At 40.0% G+C, this 15614-nt stretch overlaps 1 protein-coding gene across 13 annotated transcripts in view; it reads right to left on the bottom strand.

Moving 5' to 3' along the window:
- Positions 1-15614, bottom strand: part of ULK4 (unc-51 like kinase 4) — a 735705-nt gene that overhangs the window by 107197 nt on the left and 612894 nt on the right. For 5 of the 13 annotated variants that reach the window (XM_073232491.1, XM_073232495.1, XM_073232496.1 and 2 more), the window contains one exon: positions 9335-9846. The exons of 5 other annotated variants lie outside the window; for them this stretch is intronic. In XM_073232491.1, coding sequence (XP_073088592.1) covers positions 9694-9846 — 153 coding nt within the window. In that variant the 3' untranslated portion in view covers positions 9335-9693. Of the gene's footprint in view, positions 1-9332; positions 9847-15614 lie in introns of those variants that run through there. 3 more of the 13 variants (XM_073232497.1, XM_073232493.1, XM_073232501.1) reach the window with 2 other exon arrangements.

The following is a 15614-nucleotide window of genomic DNA, read 5'->3' as shown; positions in this document are numbered from 1 at the left end:
GATGGACAGTCTCACCTACCAGGCTAATGGCACCAATGCAAAAGACAGAGGCATTCTTGAAACCAAAGAGCAAGCAACATTTGGGTATTCAGGCACCCCATGTCAGAGAGCCCTTGGGACCAGAGAAGGAATCCCAGTCCAACGGCTTCATGCGTTCACTGAGTGCAATGCGTCCTTGAATTCCACTTAAGATTTACTTTACCAGAAACCCAAAGAAATTTGGGCTAATGAATTTGTTGGTGATTCTTGTTAGCTCAGCAAACAAAAAAGATGTAATTCTTTAGATCTTAAATATGAGGCACTCAGAGAGGCGGAGCCAAGATGGCGGCATGAGTAGAGCAGTGGAAATCTCCTCCCAAAAACACATAGAGCTATGAAAATACAACAAACAAAACTCTTCCTAAAATAGAGACCAGAGGACACAGGACAACATCCAGACCACATCCACACATGCAAGAACACAGCACCTTGCGAAGGGGGTAAGATACAAGCCCCTGCCTGGCGGGACCCAAGTGCCCCTCCCCCCAGCTCCTTGTGGGTGGAAAGAAACGAGCGTTTTTTTTTTTTTTAGCGAGTGCTTTTTGGAAGCCTTAAAGGGACAGGGACCCCGTTGCTAGGGAGGCAGGGTGGCGGGACCAGTGAGGGGGTGCCTGGGACCGGCGCCTGAGGACAAAGATTACCGCATGATTTTCCCTACGGGACCGGTGGGCGGGTGCCTGAGACCGGCGCCTGAGGACGGAGGAAATCACGCGCTTTTCCCATTTTTTTTCTCTTTTTGGTGAGTACTTTTTGGAAGCCTTAAAGGGACAGGGACCCCGGTGCTAGGGAGGCAGGGCGGTGGGACTGGTGAGCAGGTGCCGGGGACCAGTGCCTGAGAACAAAGACTATCCCGTGTTTCTCCCTGCGGGACCGGAGGGCGGGTGCCTGAGACCGATGCCCGAGGATGGAGGAAATCGCGCATTTTCCCCCCTTTTTTTTTTCTCTCTTTGGCGAGTGCTTTTTGGAAGCCTTAAAGGGACAGGGACCCTGATGCTAGGGAGGCAGAGCAGCAGGACTGGTGAGCGGGTGCCTGGGACCGGCGCCTGAAGAAAAAGAATATCGCGCATTTCTCCCTGCGGGACTGGTGGGCGGGTGCTTTTTGGAAGCCTTAAAGGGACAGGGACACTGGTGCTAGGGAGGCAGAGCAGCAGGACTGGTGAGCGGGTGCCAGGGACCGGCACCTGAGGACAAAGAATATCGCGCGTTTTTCCCTGCGGGAATGGTGGGCGGATGCCTGAGACCAGTGCCTGAGGACGGAGGAAATCGCGCGTTTCCCCCCCCCCCTTTTTTTTTCTCTTTTTGGCGAGTGCTTTTTGGAAGCCTTAAAGGGACAGGGGCCCCGGTGCTAGGGAGGCAGAGCAGCAGGACCGGTGAGCAGGCGCCTGAAGACAAAGAATATCGCGCATTTCTCCCTGCAGGACTGGTGGGCGGGTGCTTTTTGGAAGCCTTGAAGAGACAGGGACCCCAGTGCTAGGGAGCCAGGACAGCAGGACCAGTGAGCAGGTGCCTGGGAATGGCGCCTGAGGAAAAAAAAAAAAAGCCTGTTTTTTCCTTATTTTTTTTTTTCTCTTCACTCTCTCATTGATGCTGTTGTTGTTTTGGTTTGGAGAGTGCTTTTTGGAAGTCTTAAAGGGGCAGGGCAGGACACGTAGACCAGAGGCAGAGAATCTGGGGATATCTGGACACTCTAAACCCCTGTGCAACAGGGAGCACAGAGGCCCCTTACGGAGAAAAATAGCCTCCCGGCCGCTCCCCCTCCAACGGGGCTCCACCACTTTGGAAAAGCAGCCCCAGCCAGGCCACGCCCACAGCAACAGCGGAGATAAACTCCATAGCAAATGGGCAGGTAGCAGAAGCCCTGTCAGCGCACAGCTGACAAGCATAAGACACAAGAGGTCGCTATTCTCACAGGAGAGGAAGGCCACAAACCAACAAGAAGGGAAGCTCTTCCAGCGGTCACTCATACCAGGTCTACAAACTATCTCTATCACCATGAAAAGGCAAAACTACAGGCAGACAAAGATCACAGAGACAACACCTGAGAAGGAGACAGACCTAACCAGTCCTGCTGAAAAAGAATTCAAAATAAAAATCATGAACATGCTGACAGAGATGCAGAGAAAAATGCAAGAGCAATAGGATGAAGTCCAGAGGGAGATCACAGATGTCAGGAAGGAGATCACAGAAGTGAAACAATTCCTGGAAGGATTTATAAGCAGAATGGATAAGATGCAAGAGGCCATTGAAGGAATAGAAGCCAGAGAGTAGGAACGTATAGAAGCTGACATAGAGAGAGATAAAAGGATCTCCAGGAATGAAACAACACTAAGAGAACTATGTGACCAAACCAAAAGGAATAATATTCGTATTATAGGGGTACCAGAAGAAGAAGAAAGAGGAAAAGGGATAGAAAGTCTCTTTGAAGAAATAATTGCTGAAAACTTCCCCAAACTGGGGGAGGAAATAATCGAACAGACCATGGAATTACACAGAACTCCCAACAGAAAGGATCCAAGGAGGACAACACAAAGAGACATAGTAATTAAAATGGCAAGGATCAAGGACAAGGAAAGAGTTTTAAAGGCATCTAGAGAGACAAAGGTCACCTATAAAGGAAAACCCATCAGACTAACATCAGACTTCTCAACAGAAACCCTACAGGCCACAAGAGAATGGCATGATATACTTAATGCAATGAAACAGAAGGGCCTTGAACCAAGGATACTGTATCCAGCACGACTATCATTTAAATATGATGGCGGGATTAAACAATTCCCAGACAAACAAAAGCTGAGGGAATTTGCTTCCCACAAACCACCTCCACAGGGCATCCTACAGGGACTGCTCTAGATGGGAGCACTCCTAAAAAGAGCACAGAACAAAACACACAACATATGAAGAATGGAGGAGGAGGAATAAGAAGGGAGAGAAGAAAAGAATCTCCAGACAGTGTATATAACAGCTCAATAAGCGAGCTAAGTTAGGCAGTAAGATACTAAAGAAGCTAACCTTGAACCTTTGGTAACCACGAATCTAAAGCCTGTAATGGCAATAAGTACATATCTCTCAATAGTCACCCTAAATGTAAATGGACTTCATGCACCAATCAAAAGACACAGAGTAATAGAATGGATAAAAAAGCAAGACCCATCTATATGCTACTTACAAGAAACACACCTTAAACCCAAAGACAAGCATAGACTAAAAGCCAAGGGATGGAAAAACATATTTCAGGCAAACAACAGTGAGAAGAAAGCAGGGGTTGCAGTACTAATATCAGATAAAATAGACTTCAAAACAAAGAAAGTAACAAGAGATAAAGAAGGATACTACATAATGATCAAGGGCTCAGTCCAACAAGAGGATATAACCATTCTAAATATATATGCACCCAATACAGGAGCACCGGCATATGTGAAGCAAATACTAACAGAACTAAAGAGGGAAATAGACTGCAATGCATTCATTTTAGGAGACTTCAACACACCACTCACCCCAAAGGATAGATCCACTGGGCAGAAAATAAGTAAAGACACAGAGGCACTGAACAACACCCTAGAACAGATGGACCTAATAGACATCTATAGAACTCTACATCCAAAAGCAACAGGATACACATTCTTCTCAAGTGCACATGGAACATTCTCTAGAATAGATCACATACTACCTCACAAAAAGAGCCTCAGTAAATTCCAAAATATTGAAATTCTACCAACCAATTATTCAGACCACAAAGGTACAAAAGTAGAAATAAATTCTACAAAGAAAAGAAAAAGGCTCACAAACACATGGAGGCTTAACAACATGCTCCTAAATAATCAATGGATCAATGAACAAATCAAAATAGAGATCAAGGAATATATGGAAACAAATGACAACAACACTAAGCCCCAACTTCTCTGGGACGCAGCGTAAGAAGTCTTAAGAGGAAAGTATATAGCAATCCAGGCACACTTGAAGAAGGAAGAACAATCCCAAATGAATAGTCTAACATCACAATTATCAAAACTGGAAAAAGAAGAACAAATGAGGCCTAAAGTCAGCAGAAGGAGGGACATAATAAAGATCAGAGAAGAAATAAACAAAATTGAGAAGAATAAAACAATAGCAAAAATAAACGAAACCAAGAGCTGGTTCTTTGAGAGAATAAACAAAATAGATAAGCCTCTAACCCAACTTATTAAGAGAAAAAGAGAATCAACATAAATCAACATAATCAGAAATGAGAATGGAAAAATCATGACAGACTCCACAGAAATACAAAGAATTATTAAAGACTTCTATGAAAACCTGTATGCCAACAAGCTGGAAAACCTAGAAGAAATGGACAACTTCCTAGAAAAATAGAACCTCCCAAGAGTGACGAAGGAAGAAACACAAAAGTTAAACAAACCAATTATGAGCAAAGAAATTGAAACGGTAATCAAAAAACTACCCAAGAACAAAACCCTGGGGCCAGATGGATTTACCTCGGAATTTTATCAGACACACAGAGAAGACATAATACCCATTCTCCTTAAAGTGTTCCAAAAAATAGAAGAGGAGGGAATACTTAAAAACTCATTCTATGAAGCCAACATCACCCTAACACCCAAACCAGGCAAAGACCCCACCAAAAAAGAAAATTACAGACCAATATCCCTGATGAATGTACATGCAAAAATACTCAATAAATTATTAGAAACAGAATTCAACAGTATATCAAAAGGATCATACCCCATGACCAAGTGGGATTCATCCCAGGGATGCAAGGATGGTACAACATTCGAAAATCCATCAACATCATCCACCACATCAACAAAAAGAAAGATAAAAACCACATGATCATCTCCATAGATGCTGAAAAAGCATTTGACAAAATTTAACATCCATTCATGATAAAAACTCTCAGCAAATGGGAATAGAGGGCAAGTACCTCAACATAATAAAGACCATATATGATAAACCCTCAGCCAGCATTATACTGAACAGCGAGAAGCTGAAAGCATTTCCTCTGAGATCGGGAACCAGACAGGGATGTCCACTCTCCCCACTGTTATTTAACATAGTACTGGAGGTCCTAGCCACGGCAATCAGACAAAACAAAGAAATACAAGGAATCCAGATTGGTAAAGAAGAAGTTAAACTGTCACTATTTGCAGATGATATGATACTGTACATAAAAAACCCTAAAGACTCCACTCCAAAACTACTAGAACTGATATCGGAATACAGCAAAGTTGCAGGATACAAAATTAACACACAGAAATCTGTAGCTTTCCTATACACTAACAACGAATCAATAGAAAGAGAAATCAGGAAAACAATTCCATTCACTATTGCATCAAAAAGAATAAAATACCTAGGAATAAACCTAACTAAAGAAGTGAAAGACTTATACTCTGAAAACTACAAGTCACTCTTAAAAGAAATTAAAGGGGACACTAATAAATGGAAACTCATCCCATGCTCATGGCTAGGAAGAATTAATATCGTCAAAATGGCCATCCTGCCCAAAGCAATATACAGATTTGATGCAATCCCACTCAAATTACCAGCAACATTCTTCAATGAATTGGAACAAATAATTCAAAAATTCATATGGAAACTCCAAAGACCCCGAATAGCCAAAGCAATCCTGAGAAAAAAGAATAAAGTAGGGGGGATCTCACACCCCAACTTCAAGCTCTACTACAAAGCCATAGTAATCAAGACAATTTGGTACTGGCACAAGAACAGAGCCACAGACCAGTGGAACAGACTAGAGACTCCAGACATTAACCCAAACCAATATGGTCAATTAATATTTGATAAAGGAGCCATGGACATAGAATGGCAAAATGACAGTCTCTTCAACAGATGGTGTTGGCAAAACTGGACAGCTACATGTAGGAGAATGAAACTGGACCATTGTCTAACCCATATACAAAGGTAAACTCAAAATGGATCAAAGACCTGAATGTTAGTCATGAAACCATTAAACTCTTGGAAAAAAACATAGGCAAAAACCTCTTAGACATAAACATGAGTGACCTCTTCTTGAACATATCTCCCCGGGAAAGGAAAACAACAGCAAAAATGAGCAAGTGGGACTACATTAAGCTGAAAAGCTTCTGTGCAGCGAAAGACAGCATCAATAGAACAAAAAGGAACCCTACAGTATGGGAGAATATATTTGAAAATGACAGATCCGATAAAGGCTTGACGTCCAGAATATATAAAGAGCTCACACGCCTCAACAAACAAAAAACAAATAACCCAATTAAAAAATGGGCAGAGGAACTGAACAGACAGTTCTCTAAAAAAAAAATACAGATGGCCAACAGACACATGAAAAGATGCTCCACATCGCTAATTATCAGAGAAATGCAAATTAAAACTACGATGAGGTATCACCTCACACCAGTAAGGATAGCTGCCATCCAAAAGACAAACAACAACAAATGTTGGCGAGGCTGTGGAGAAAGGGGAACCCTCCTGCACTGCTGGTGGGAATGTAAATTAGTTCAACCATTGTGGAAAGCAGTTTAGAGGTTCATCAAAATGCTCAAAACAGACCTACCACTTGACCCAGGAATTCCACTCCTAGGAATTTACCCTAAGAACGCAGCAATCAAGTTTGAGAAAGACAGATGCACCCCTATGTTTATTGCCGCACTATTTACAATAGCCAAGAATTGGAAGCAACCTAAATGTCCATCGGTAGATGAATGGATAAAGAGGATGTGGTACATATACACAATGGAATACTACTCAGCCATAAGAAGTGGAAAAATCCAACCATTTGCAGCAACATGGATGGAGATGGAGAGTATTATGCTCAGTGAAATAAGCCAAGTGGAAAAAGAGAAATACCAAATGATTTCACTCATCTGAGGAGTATAGGAACAAAGGAAAAACTGAAGGAACAAAACAGCAGTGGAATTACAGAACCCAAAAATGGACTAACAGGTACCAAAGGGAAAGGAACTGGGGAGGATGGGTGGGCAGGGAGCGATAAGGGGGGGGAAGAAGAAGGGGGGTATTAAGATTAGCATGCATGGGGGGGAGAGAGAAAGGGGAGGGTGGGCTGCACAACACAGAGAGGACAAGTAGGGATTCTACAATTTTTGCTAAGCTGATGGACAGTAACCGTAATGTGGTTGTTAGGGGGGACCTGATATAGGGGAGAGCATAGTAAACATAGTACTCTTCATGTAAGTGTAGATTAAAGATTAAAAAAAAAAAAGAAAGAAAGAAAGAAAAGGGGGATTACTCCTTGATAGGATAAAACTATTGGTAAATCAAAGATCAACGCATGCTTTAAATATCCTTAATGTTGATCACTTAAAGGGTGTCAGATGATCAGCTATGGAGGTACTCTTTTCTGATAATATTCCTTTCTCTTAATAAAAAGAAAAAAAAAAAGGCAGTCCCTGTGTGCTGACCTCCAATGAGTTCTGCACAGTGGTATAGAGGGCATGTCAAAGTGTGGGCAAAGGGTCTGTTTGTTTCTATGCAGAAGATCAAGGCCTAGCTTGGATACCCAGAAAATGAACTAAGATACGATATGAGGAGGAGCTTCCGGCATCTGCACTCTCTGGAGGACTCGTGCCGGGGGATGATCATCAAAAAGCCTCCACAGGGATCCGGGTGATGCTGCGGTCGTGGCTGCGTCCACCCCACCATTTCCTGGACTTGCCATTGGAATGAGGAGGGAGATGTCTAGGCTGGCATGTGTATACAGTGAGACAATGAATTTGACCGGATCTGTACTGTTGGAACTCAACCAGGAGTTGGGAGGGGTGCAAGGTGTAGCACTCCAAAATCTTATGACTATAGACTATCTACGGTTAAAAGGACATATGGGAGGTGAACAGATCCCAGAAATGGGTTTCTTTAATTTGTCTGATTTTTCTCAGACTGTTCAAGTACAGTTGGACAATATCCATCATATCATAGACAAATTTTCACAAATGCCTAGGGTGCCTAAATGGTTTTCTTGGCTTCGCTGAAGATGGATGGTAATTATAGATTTGCTTTGTTTATGTCACCGTTTTCCTATTTTGTTAATATGTGTGTACAAATTAGTTAGTAGTTTAAAACCTATACATCCTTAAGGTACTCTACAAGAAGATATGTCAAAGAAATAACCAATCCTCCCATGTTTTCTTCCATATGCTACCTCTATAGCTTTTCTTCTTCCTTCCTAATTACAACCCTTAAATAGAATTCATGCCTCATATCGAAGTTACCGAGTATCATAATTCCTCCAGATGGTAAAGATACCTCGAGACAATTGCTGGGCATAGAAGCCACAGGGCATAAATCTGCAAAGAAGTAAAAAGCTAACCTTTTCAAACAATATGGCTTCTCTCTCACTTACCAACTTTACATTTCCCTGTATGGCCCCAGAAGATGACTGGTTAGCCAGAGACGGATAAGATTCCTCAAGGGAGGAACAACCTAAGACAGGCACAGTCGCAGGGGGGCCATCAGGTGAGAATTTGGGGATCAACAGAGGTGAGGCTCAGAACCTCATCCCCCCTGCTTTGAGAGAAATCTTCTGCATCCGTGGATGGTTTATTGCCCTTGTCTAGCTTGGATTAACACATAGTCTACAGGCACACACCTGATCATCTACAATTGCTCTCCTACAACACTAAACTATGTTTTCTACCTTTATCTTGCATCTACCTACCACTTCAGCATTTTATTAAAAATAAAAATAATAATAATAATAATAATAAGGGAGAAATGTGGGATTAACATATAAATCAAGTATAAAAATCAAATGAATATTCATATTTGACCTGATTGTTTATAGTTCATAATGCGTGATCAAAACCGAAAATTTCTGTGATGAATGCCCTTGTACTGTTCACCATGTAAGAATTTATTCACTATGTAAGAATTCATTCACCATGTAAGAACTTGTTCGTTATGCTTCAGAAGATTGGAGACTGACGAGTGTTAGGCTTGAGATGGATTAATGATTGTACATTGAGCATTGACCCGCCTATCCTGAATTTTATTGTTAACAACCATTTGATCAATAAATATGAGAGATGCCCTCTCCAAAAAAAAAAATGAGGCAGTCAGAGGGTGAGATGGTCAATATTATAGTACTGGAAAATATGCCTAACTCCCTAGAAAATATGGACTTCCAAGAGCAAAAGCATACATTTTATGTTTTAAATAATACAAAATAATCACATTAATCTATTTTAAATAAATATGTGACAACATCCAGGTCAACAGATTCTACAAACAAAATGTCTAAAACTCCTATCTTTAGAAAATATGGCTGAATACACACACACACACACACACACACACAGAACAAATGGCTCACCTATGGAGGATGTAACAGAAATGTCCACATACCATGGATGAGTGTTCCTATAGCTTTTCTCAGTGTGAAAAGGGTACTGATTTGGTTCCATCCCCAGATCTGTGGTGCTAATACATTTTTCCTATGAAAATTCCAGGCTCCATTTACAGCTTTTAACATATCCCTCACCCTGTATACAGAAAGAACTCTTTGAGTTGGTTTTATAAATAACTCACTTGGCTTTCATCAGAGTTTATTCTGATATTCAATCCCTCTTCTGGGTTTTAAAATTTGAGTCATGTTTTGTTTTATGGATGTAAAGAGCTTTCAAGTTTTTGTGTGACTGCTGATTCAAAATTTTTTTAAGTCTTGTTTCTTCTATTTCTCTCTGTGGCCATCAGTCTTTCTGCTTCGCCTTTGGTCACTCTTTGGCTGCAGACTTCCCTCAGATGTCTGGTGATTCTTTGTCTGTTCATACTTATCAATGAAGATGTACATGCGTGAGCACTGGTAATCTACAATTACATGAAGAACATTATGTTTACTAGGCTCCACCCTTCACCAAGTCCCCCCCACATACCCCATTACAGTCACTGTCCATCAGTGTAGTAAGATGCTGTAGAATCCCTACTTGTCTTCTCTGTGTTGCACAGCCCTCCCTGTGCCCGCCCCCCCACATTATACATGCTAATCGTAATGCCCCCTTTCTTTTCCCCTCCCTTATCCCTCCCTTCCCACCCATCCTCCCCAGTCCCTTTTCCTTTGGTAACTGTTAGTCCATTCTTGGGTTCTGTGATTCTGCTGCTGTCTTGTTCCTTCAGCTTTTCTTTGTTCCTATACTCTACATATGAGTGAAATCATTTGGTACTTGTCTTTCTCTACCTGGCTTATTTCACTGAGTATAATACCCTCTAGCTCCATCCATGTTGTTGCAAATGTTGGATTTGTTTTCTTTTTATGGCTGAATAATATTCCATTATGTATATGTACCACATCTTCTTTATCCATTCATCTACTGATGGACACTTAGGTTGCTTCGATTTCTTGGCTATTGTAAATAGTGCTGTGATTAACATAGGGGCGCATGTGTCTTTTTCAAACTGGGCTGTTGCATTCTTAGGGTATATTCCTAGAAGTGGAATTCCTGGGTCAAATGGTATTTCTATTTTGAGCTTTTTGAGGAACTTCCATATTGCTTTTCACAATGGTTGAACTAATTTACATTCCCAACAGCAGTGTAGGAGGGTTCCCCTTTTTCCACAGCCTCGCCAACATTTGTTGTTGTTTGTCTTTGGATGGTGGCAATCCTTATTGGTGTGAGATGAGATCTCATTGTGGTTTTAATTTGCATTTCTCTGATGACAAGCAGTGTGGAGCATCTTTCCATGAGTCTGTTGGCCATCTGAATTTCTTCGTTGGAGAACTGTCTGTTCAGCTCCTCTGCCCATTTTTTAATTGGATTGTTTGCTTTTTGTTTGTTGAGGTGCATGAGCTCTATATACATTTTGGATGTCAACCCTTTATCAGATCTGTCATTTATGAATATATTCTCCCATACTGTAGGATGCCTTTTTGTTCTATTGATGGTGTCCTTGGCTGCATAGAAGCTTTTTACTTTGATATGGTCCCACTTGTTCACTTTTGCTTTTCTTTCCCTTGCCCGGGGAGATATGTTCATGAAGAAGTTGCTCATGTTTACGTCCACGAGATTTTTGCCTATGTCTTTTTCTAAGAGTTTTATGATATTATGACTTACATTCAAGTCTTTGATCCATTTCGAATTTACTTTTGTGTATGGGGTTAGGCAATGGTCTGGTTTCGTTCTCTTACATGTAGCTGTCCAGTTTTGCCAGCACCAACTGTTGAAGAAGCTGTCATTTCCCCATTGTACATCCATGGCTCCTTTATCATATATTAATTGACCATATATGTTTGGGTTAATGTCTGGAGTCTCTATTCTGTTCCACTAGTCTGTGGCTCTGTTCTTGTGCCAGTACCAAACTGTTTTGATACTGTGGCTCTGTAGTAGAGCTTGAAGTTGGGGAGCGAGATCCCCCCTATTTTACTCTTCCTTCTCAGGATTGCTTTGGCTATTCGGGGTCTTTGGTGTTTCCATATGAATTTTTGAACTATGTGTTCCAGTTCGTTGAAGAATGATGTTGCTAATTTGATAGGGATTGCACTGAATCTGTATATTGCTTTGGGCAGGATGGCCATTTTGACTATATTAATTCTTCCTAGCCAAGAGCATGGGATGATTTTCCATTTGTTAGTGCCTTCTTTAATTTATCTTAAGAATGTCTTATAGTTTTCAGGGTATAGATCTTTCACTTCATTGGTTAGTTTATTCCTAGGTATTTTATTATTTTTGATGCAATTGTGAATGGAACTGTTTTCCTGATTTCTCTTTCTATTAGTTCATTGTTAGTGTATAGGAAAGCCACAGATTTCTGTGTATTAATTTTGTATCCTGCAACTTTACTGAATTCTGATATTAATGCTAGTAGTTTTGTAGAGGAATCTTTAGGGTTTCTTATATACAATATCATGTCGTCTGCAAATAGTGACAGTTTAACTTCTTCTTTACCAGTATGGATACCTTGTATTTCTTTGTTTTGTCTAATTGCCATGGCTAGGCTCTCCAGTTCTATGTTGAATAACAGTGGGGAGAGTGGGCATCCCTGTCTTGTACCTGATCTCAGAGGAAAAGCTTTCAGCTTCTCGTTGTTCAGTATAATGCTGGCTGTGGGTTTATCATATATGGCCTTTATAATGTTGAGGTACTTGCCCTCTATGCCCATTTTGTTGAGAGTTTTTATCATGAATGGATGTTGAATTTTGTCAAATGCTTTTTCAAGCATCTATGGAGATAATCATGTGGTTTTTATCTTTCCTTTTGTTTATGTGGTGTATGATGTTAAAAGGATTTTCTAATGTTGTACCATCCTTACATCCCTGAGATGAATCCCACTTGGTCATGGTATATGATCCTTTTGATGTATTTTTTAATTCGGTTTTCTAATATTTTGTTGAGTATTTTTGCATCTACGTTCATCAGGGATATTGGTCTGTAATTTTCTTTTTTGGTTGGGTCTTTGCCTGGTTTTGGTATTAGGGTGATGTTGGCCTCATAAAATGAGTTTGGGAGTATTCCTTCCTCTTCTATTTTTTGGAGAACTTTAAGGAGAATGGGTATTATGTCCTCTCTGTATGTTTGATAAAACTCCATGGTAAATTCAGCTGGCTGGGGAGTTTTGCTCTTGGGTAGGTTTTTGATGACCGCTTCAATTTTATTGCTCATAATTGGTCTGTTTAGATTTTCTGTTTCTTTCTGGGTCAGTCTTGGAAGGTTGTATTTTTCTAGGAAATTGTCCATTTTTCTAGGTTTTCCAGCTTGTTAGCATATAGGTTTTCATAGTATTCTCTAATAATTCTTTGTGTTTCTGTGGGGTCCGTCATGATTTTTCCTTTCTTCTTTCTGATACTGTTGATGTGTGCTGATTCTATTTTTCTCTTAATAAGTCTAGCTAGAGGCTTATCTATCTTCTTTATTTTCTCAAAGAACCAGCTCTTGGTTTCACTGATTTTCTCTATTGTTTTATTCTTCTCAATTTTATTAATTTCTTCTCTGATCTTTATTATGTCCCTCCTTCTGCTGACTTTAGGCCTCATTTGTTCTTTTTCTTCCAATTTCGATAATTTTGATTTTACAGTATTCATTTGGGATTGTTCTTCCTTCTTTAAATATGCCTGGATTGCTATATACTTTCCTCTTAAGACTGCTTTTGCTGCATACAACAGAAGTTGTATGCAGACAGAATGGGGCTTTGTGTTGTTGTTGTCATTTGTTTCCATATATTGCTTGATCTCTATTTTAATTTGGTTGTTGATCCTTTGATTATTTAGGAGCATGTTGTTAAGCCTCCATGTGTTTGTGAGCCTTTTTGTTTTCTTTGTTTTATACCTTTATTTCTAGTTTTATACCTTTGTGGTCTGAAAAGTTGGTTGGTAGAATTTCAATCTTTCTGAATTTTCTGAGGCTCTTTTTGTGGCCTAGTATGTGGTCTATTCTGGAGAATGTTCCATGTGCACTTGAGAAGAATGTGTATCCTGTTGCTTTTGGATGTACAGTTCTGTAGATATCTGTTACGTCCATCTGTTCTAGTGTGTTGTTCAGTACCTCTGTGTCCTTACTTATTTTCTGTCTGGTGGATCTGTCCTTTGGAGTGAGTGGTGTGTTGAAGTCTCCTAAAATGAATGCATTGCATTCTATTTCCTCCTTTAATTCTGTTAGTATTTGCTTCACATATGCTGGTGCTCCTGTATTGGGTGCATATATATTTAGAATGGTTATATCCTCTTGTTGGTCTGAGCCCTTTATCATTATGTAATGTCCTTTATCTCTTGTTATTTTCTTTGTTTTGAAGTCTATTTTGGCTGATACTAGTACTGCCACACCTGCTTTTTTCTCCCTGTTGTTTTCATGAAATATCTTTTTCTGTCCCTTGACTTTTAGTCTGTGCATGTCTTTGAGCTTGAGGTGAGTCTCTCGTAAGCAGCATATAGATGGGTCTTGCTTTTTTGTCCATTCTATTAGTCTCTGTGTTTTGATTGGTGTATTCAGTCCATTTACATTTTGGGTGATTATTGAAAGATATATACTTATTGCCATTGCAGGTTTATATTCATGGTTACCAAAAGTTCAAGGTGAGCTTCTTTACTATCTTGCTGTCAAACTTAACTAGCTTATTGGGCTACTATGAACACTGTCTGATGTTTCTTTATTTCTCTGCCTTCTATTCCTGCTCCTCCATTCTTTATAAGTTGGGTGTTTTATTCTGTGCTCTTTTGTGTTTCCTTTGACTGCTTTTGTGAGTAGTTGATTTTATTTTTTGCATTTAGTTAGTATTTGGTTGGTCTGCTTTCTTTGCTGTGATTTTATTTTCTCTGATGACATCTGTTTAGCCTTAGGAGTGCTCCCATTTAAAGCAGTCCCTCTAAAATACCACCTCAGGGATTTTTATGATCGTGCTTTGATTTCCTTGGGGAATCTCTTCCTAAGTGGGTACATCTGAGAGCTGTGGTAGCCATGTCTTGGCAAAAATGAAGGAGAAATGGATAGAGACATAAATTCTGAGGAGAAACAGGGGTGAGAGGCTGAGCTCCATTCTGGTGGAAGGCAGTGTGTCTGGGATTGTTACATTTGTGCCTACCACAGGGCACTGGGGAAGACCTCACAGTGAGTAGCTCTAGGATGGGACTGGGGCAGGAGGTCAAGGCTCTGTCTTTCCTCTGAGGTCTGGGAGTCTTCAAGAACTTTTCAGTCCACCTGCTTCTTTGCCTATGGTAGCCTGTCATTTTCTAAATTCTCTGTTTAAGTTAATTGAGTATCCTAGAAATTTCCCAAATTAGACATCAGTCACTGATACCTTTCCTTACTTCCAATGAGATTAAGCATTTTCACTTATTTTTATACTTATTTTAATCATTTCAATGGAGTTTTGTGAGGCAATTAATGTAAACACATAGGTTTTTCACCGTGATGATTTAAAATCTCAACTCATTTAGAAATATATGTGAATATATGTGTATGTGTTTATGTGCATGTGTGGATACAATACATACTTACATACTGTGTGTGTGTGTGTGTCTAGAAGTATGGTGATACCTATTGTAACAGACATTAAAACTGTGATAATATATGGGTTGTAAGTTTAAAGATGACCTTATTTTTTTCTTTTTACTCATATATTTCCCAACTTTTCTATCATGAGTATATATTCCTTTTCTTTTGATGCTAGTTTTCTTAATAACAAATTCATATACCATAAAATTCACCATTTTAGTGTACAATTCAGTGATTTCTAGTATATTCACAAAGCTGTGGAATCATCAGCACAATTGGTTTTAGAACACCATGTCACCTGCCACAAAAGCCCCATATCCATTAGCAGTCACTCTCTATTGCCCTCTCTCTCTAACACCTGGCAACCACTAATCTTTCTATCTCTTTATATTTGTCTACTCTAGTATTTCATATAAATGGTATCATGCAGTATATGCTATTTTGTATCTTCTTGCACTTAGCATAAGGCTCTCAAGATTTCCCGTATTATGGCATGTCAGTATTTCATTTCTTTTGATGGTTGACTAGTATTTGATTGCATGTATACATCACATTTTATTCATTGTTGATGGACATTTGGGTTGTTTCCACATTGTAGCTGTTATGAACAATGGTGCTATGAATTACATGTATAAGTTGTGAGTTACTTTTATAAAT

This window comes from Manis javanica, chromosome 3, assembly GCF_040802235.1.
Source record: "Manis javanica isolate MJ-LG chromosome 3, MJ_LKY, whole genome shotgun sequence".
NCBI lineage: Eukaryota > Metazoa > Chordata > Mammalia > Pholidota > Manidae > Manis > Manis javanica.
This window is presented reverse-complemented; position numbering and strand designations above follow the sequence as displayed.